General features: G+C 44.9%; 2 protein-coding genes across 2 annotated transcripts; both read right to left on the bottom strand.

Moving 5' to 3' along the window:
• Positions 1-791: 791 nt before the first annotated feature.
• LOC120901833 (40S ribosomal protein SA) lies at positions 792-2,523 on the bottom strand. Its single transcript, XM_040310146.1, has 3 exons — positions 2,413-2,523; positions 1,748-1,995; positions 792-1,650 (listed from the first exon to the last, which is right to left on the bottom strand). Exons 2-3 carry the CDS (start codon positions 1,964-1,966, stop codon positions 1,012-1,014), a joined length of 858 nt encoding a protein of 285 aa, XP_040166080.1. The 5' UTR covers positions 1,967-1,995; positions 2,413-2,523; the 3' UTR covers positions 792-1,011.
• A 1,109-nt stretch (positions 2,524-3,632) lies between these two features.
• Positions 3,633-4,827, bottom strand: LOC120901843. Its single transcript, XM_040310162.1, has 3 exons — positions 4,283-4,827; positions 4,044-4,207; positions 3,633-3,972 (listed from the first exon to the last, which is right to left on the bottom strand). Exons 1-3 carry the CDS (start codon positions 4,551-4,553, stop codon positions 3,769-3,771), a joined length of 639 nt encoding a protein of 212 aa, XP_040166096.1. The 5' UTR covers positions 4,554-4,827; the 3' UTR covers positions 3,633-3,768.
• Between the last annotated feature and the right edge of the window lie 252 nt (positions 4,828-5,079).

Genomic DNA, 5,079 nt, shown 5'->3' with positions numbered 1-5,079 from the left:
TCTAATTGAATTAAGAAGTTTCAGAAGCGAAATCAATCCGGGAATCTCCATGAGAATGGCTCGTTTAAATGTATATTTAGATTATTTTAGCAAACGCCTATTCTTATAGATGCCGAAACTGATGCCGAATCCGGAGCAGAATACGATTTCGGACCCGAATCCGATTTCGAAAGCGATTCTGATTCCAGAGCCGATTTCGGAGCCGATTCCGATTCCGAAACTGCTTCCGATTACAGAACCGCTTCCGATTCCAGACCAATTCCAATTCCAGAATCGATTCCGGAAACTAACTCCCGGACCTACTATCCTGAATCGATTTTAGAAGACTAAGCATTTAGACGTAGGGTCTGAACTGTCTCCGTAGGGTAAAACATCAACAGTGACCCTCAACGATGTAATGTTCGTCCCGAAGTTAGAGACAAACTTAGTGCCCGTGAAGAAGCTGGCGGCAAAAGATGCTGTGATCCGTTTTGACATGTCCGGTTGTCGAATCGTGAAGGATCAGAAGGATCTGTGACAGAATATATTCAGTCTGCATTTTCCACTCATACGAGCCAGAAGGTTCCAACATGTTTGGCTGGCCTCATAAGGCCCTAGCAATGGTTTTCAATGTCAAGGATATTAATCCTGCATTAACGGTGTACAAATCATTATGTAAAGGAAACCATAACTTCCAGGCGACTTCCAAGTTAAGGAATAGCGCACTTGTAATTTTGTTAAAATACCCTCCACATATCGTTTAGAGTTTTCGGAAAGGCAATAAAGCTAGAATGAAAGAAAAAATGAAACCGTTTTCCTGTTTTCACGAAAAGAATGAAACGTGACAACTTACACTGTTTATTTCACTCTTCCGATTTTGGACAACCTCAACCCACGTGTTGTGTGCGGGAGAAGGGAAGGTATAACACACGATACCGTACAATCCTGCGATGGTATGCTATCGGCTACCCTCCCTCCCCCCCACCCCCTGGGGTGGTCACAAACGGTTTGGGCCCGTTCTCGAGCGAATGCTTAGAAAGCGGCACCACCCCACGACGCGGCACCCGGAGCAGCGGGCGCAGTATCGTCCTCGTTCCAGTCATCGTTCGCGCCGGCGACAGCCAGCGGCTTGGCCTGCGGGACAGCCATCGCGGTCTGGGTCACATCCTCGCCCCAGGTAGTCGGCTCATCGGCAACCACCACCTCATCCGGCACATCCTTGATGACCGGCGCGGCAGCCTCGATTGCGGCCTGCTCCTTCTCAGCCTCCTCCGGGTCGCGGAAGAAGAACAGATCCGGCATCACCTCCCAGCGGTCGTGCGTGATCTTGCCGCGCAGGCGCAGCACCTCGCGCGCCAGCATCCACCACATCAGACCGATCGAGTGCGTCGACTTGGTGTTGCACGGGATGGCAATGTCGACGAACTTGACCGGCGAGTCGGTGTTGCAGAACGCGATGACCGGAATGTTGACGTACGACGCCTCCGTCACGGGCTGGTGGTCGGTCAGCGGGTCGGTGACGATCAGCAGGCGCGGCTCGCGGAACGTCGTCTGGATCTGGTTAGTGAAGGCACCGGGCGTGAAGCGTCCGGCAATCGGGGTCGCCTGCGTGTAGTGGGCGTACTTCAGCACGGCACGCTGACCGTACGGACGGGACGAGATGGCAAAGACCTGACAGGACGGAGGAATTGTTTACATTAGCAAACAGATTTTGAATTGGCCGGTTATTCCCGATTAAGCCCGATACATAAAGTGCCCCTCTGCTTACCTCTCCCGGGTACTCGATCGAAGCGATGCAGCGAGCGGCAAGCAGCAGCTTCTCGTAGGTGCGGCCCAGGTTGATGATGTGCACACCGTCCGTGCGGCGCTTGTACACGTACTGCTCCATCTGGAAGTTCACCGAGGTGCTTCCGATGTGGGTCGTCGCGGCCAACATCTTGGTGACATCGTCCTCCTTGAGGGACAGAACATCTAGATTTCCCGACATCGTTCCGTTAATTAGGAGCAACGGTTAACCTGCAATCGAGGAAACGATGGGGAAGTGATTAGTGAGGTTATGTTGTTTACACACACGGTACGCAGGACCGGGAATATACATCTTTTAAGTTATTTTAACGATGGAAAGGGGATCAACGCAGGCAGCAGTGTATGAAACTAAGTAAAAGAGTGTAAAGATACTTAATTAAGTTTGCATTAATTACAATAAAGTCACAGAAAGGAATATGTAAACAGGCAGCCTGCCGCCAGCTGGAGCGCTCTGGCACGTGGATAATTGGAAACATGTTCCGGGAGTCTTTTTTCACCGAAATCCACACAAATAACACCAATTTCATCGCGTAACGTTTAAAGGAGTAGCAAGGGATAGGAATTATAGTAAAATAACTACAAAAACATGGAAAATTTAGGAAAATTTCAGAGAAAACAAAAACTTACGTAGTGAATGCCACAGGGATTAAATTGAAAGAGAACCCTTATCGAGCAGTTGTGCGTGGTACAAAACTTTTCGAGCACTTTTGACAGCTGCAGCTGCTCGATTTTGGATTTTGTTTTTCCGATCCGACACAAGGTAAATACATTCATTGTGTTTTGGACTAGATTTGTAAATTATGAGTTCAATGCTGTTTTTGGTTGAAATTTGCTTTGTGCAGTCCTATAAAATTGTTAAATCTTATTTTGAAAATAAGACGATAGTAAAAACAGTGCAAAAAAGAGTTGAATTTAAATGACCAAAAGGCCTTTTCGTAATCTATTTAGGAACCTTCGGCATGCTTTGACATTTGTAGACCGACCGATCCAAACAATTTAAATTCACGGTTAAAAAACATGTTCTTTTGTTTACAAATTATTGTCCAATTACTCGGGGGATTACAGTCAAATTTAAAGCCAAACAACTAGTCGCCTCTACAATAAAGCTCTGGAACGTGTTATTCAAGGATGATTTTTACCCTATTCGTACAATGCATATCTTAATATCGCGAATGATGTCTTTCTTTCGCTTGTTGGCCTGCTCACGATAGAGCACGTCCTTGTGAGCTCGGTCCCTGACTGCAGCTTCCCATCCATGTAGACACCCGATCTACGATAGGTTTCACTTCACCTGATACAACCATCGAGTTCGCTGTGCTCCCCTGCGCGTTATGCCGAACAGGCGATCGCTTTCGAACGCCTGCTTGGTGGGGTATGAGTCCGCCATCCTCATGACATGCCCCAGCCATCGTATCCTGTCAGCCTTCGCCATCCTCCTCTCGGATGGTCCAGGATTCGTATCCATAAAGGACCATAGGGCGAATCAATATACACCTGTTTCCAGCTACGCTCGGATCTCGTGCCGTTTGCATCGAATCATGTGCGTGCGAATGCGTGCACCCATGGTTGAATCGCGTTCCACTATGGTCGGCACGGCAAAACGGCACGAGATTCGAACGTAGCTAGAAACAGGTATAATTAGAGCGAGAACACCCTTGCATTGCTTTGCTGGACGTAAGGATCGCTTTGATAGTGAAGATGGCGTGGAGGCGTCCTCCATTAAGGCCGGCGTAACGGACTGGCAGACGAAGACGCGAGACCGTGAGCGGTTTCGGACACTCCTGAGGCAAACCAAGACCGCAAAGCGGTTGTAGCGCCGGATAAGTAAGTAAGAAAGTAAGGATCGCTTTACCATGTTGGATTTTGTAAAAATCGATAAACTAGCTTTATTGCACTGTTTCATGAAAAGTGCATCGCACCCGTTACATTTAGCAGCTACATAGTTAACACTACATGAGGGATCTTATAAAATACAACTATATCTCATTGTCCTTTATGTGTTGCTTTATTGTCTGTCACGGGTTGAGCTCTGTATGCCAAATGATGCGCATTAGCTGAAAAGCTCCTACGTTTCCGTTTTCCTGCACTAACACCCAAATGCAGAAGCACAGGGTTTGCAGCCAGTGCAGCCGCTATACCTAACAACGCTGCCCCTGCAACGGGAATCCACACCGATTTTGTAAGGTCCTGTAATTAATAGTGAAATAAATTGGAAAATATTTATTTAATGCAACATATTAGTTGTATGCATCCCTTACGTTAGTTCCATAGAGTGGATTCAAACCGAATCCATGTGTCTGATGGCCATTGTTGTATGCGTATTCGTAATCCTGTAAACCATAATCCAATGGGCGACCAGAACTGTAAATAGGCCTTCGATCGTATCCCAAGGACGAATAATGGGAGCCACTACTGAACGGAGCTGTGAAAAATTAAATAAATAAACAATAATTAAAAATATGTATACACGTAATACATGAAAAAAGTATAAACTTACAGTACCCCTGATGTGTTTTACTTGAATAAAACGGGCTATATTTGTCATCGTTGTTTGATGTTATAAAATCCTTCTTATATTTATCTAGCCCATCATAATATTCAGGCGTATACAAGCTCGATCCGGATGTATCAATCGCTTTCCAGCGATCACTGCTATCATAAACAGATGGTCTTGTTTTTAAACTATCCAAACATTCAGCGGAAATAAAATATAACATAAAAAATCCTAAATTTAAACATAACGATTGTCGTCTATCCAAGTTGGCCATTTTGCACTTATTCAAATCGTATCGGTTTTTTTACTATCGTAGTTTGACCAGTTTTTTACTAGTACACGTAAATGATTGACACATTGCCACTATTGCTATGTCTTCACGTCCGATATCATTGACTGTCTGTTTTACACTGCACTGTCTGTGAGTAAATTGCAATGTCTTATATATCGATCCACCGTGTGAAGCTCAAGGCGATGATACATCTTTACAAACAAGAAAATAACATTACAAAAATAATACCCTTTGTCTTGTTCTTCAATTAGTTTGCATCCCATTTGATGGGGGTAAAGCAAAGTGATTAGATTGCTGTATTAAAGGTATACAGTCTGTGCCCGAGTTACGCGGTTCTCGACAAACGCGGTTTTCTAAATTTGATAGATAAAATGTGAAATCGGTACAATTTGGTTCAATAATTGTCCGATGCAGTTTAAATTACATTTTAGCGGCTAAATTTAATCCGCTTAAAAGCAGAAAATATTAAAATTTTCTGCACCTGAACCATGTCAAATAAATGATAAAG

Source organism: Anopheles arabiensis, chromosome 3 (assembly GCF_016920715.1).
Source record: "Anopheles arabiensis isolate DONGOLA chromosome 3, AaraD3, whole genome shotgun sequence".
Taxonomy (NCBI): Eukaryota; Metazoa; Arthropoda; class Insecta; order Diptera; family Culicidae; genus Anopheles; species Anopheles arabiensis.
This window is presented reverse-complemented; position numbering and strand designations above follow the sequence as displayed.

Bases quoted from the DNA above. Each gene is read 5' to 3' on its own strand.
- LOC120901833 (XM_040310146.1), bottom strand. From the start codon at position 1,966: ATGTCGGGAAATCTAGATGTTCTGTCCCTCAAGGAGGACGATGTCACC. The intron at 1,651-1,747 runs GTAAGCAGAGGG...CCGTCCTGTCAG, and splicing joins CGATCGAGTACCCGGGAGAG to GTCTTTGCCATCTCGTCCCG.
- LOC120901843 (XM_040310162.1), bottom strand. From the start codon at position 4,553: ATGGCCAACTTGGATAGACGACAATCGTTATGTTTAAATTTAGGATTT. The intron at 4,208-4,282 runs GTAAGTTTATAC...AATTTTTCACAG, and splicing joins TAAAACACATCAGGGGTACT to CTCCGTTCAGTAGTGGCTCC. The intron at 3,973-4,043 runs GTAAGGGATGCA...TATTAATTACAG, and splicing joins ATCCACTCTATGGAACTAAC to GACCTTACAAAATCGGTGTG.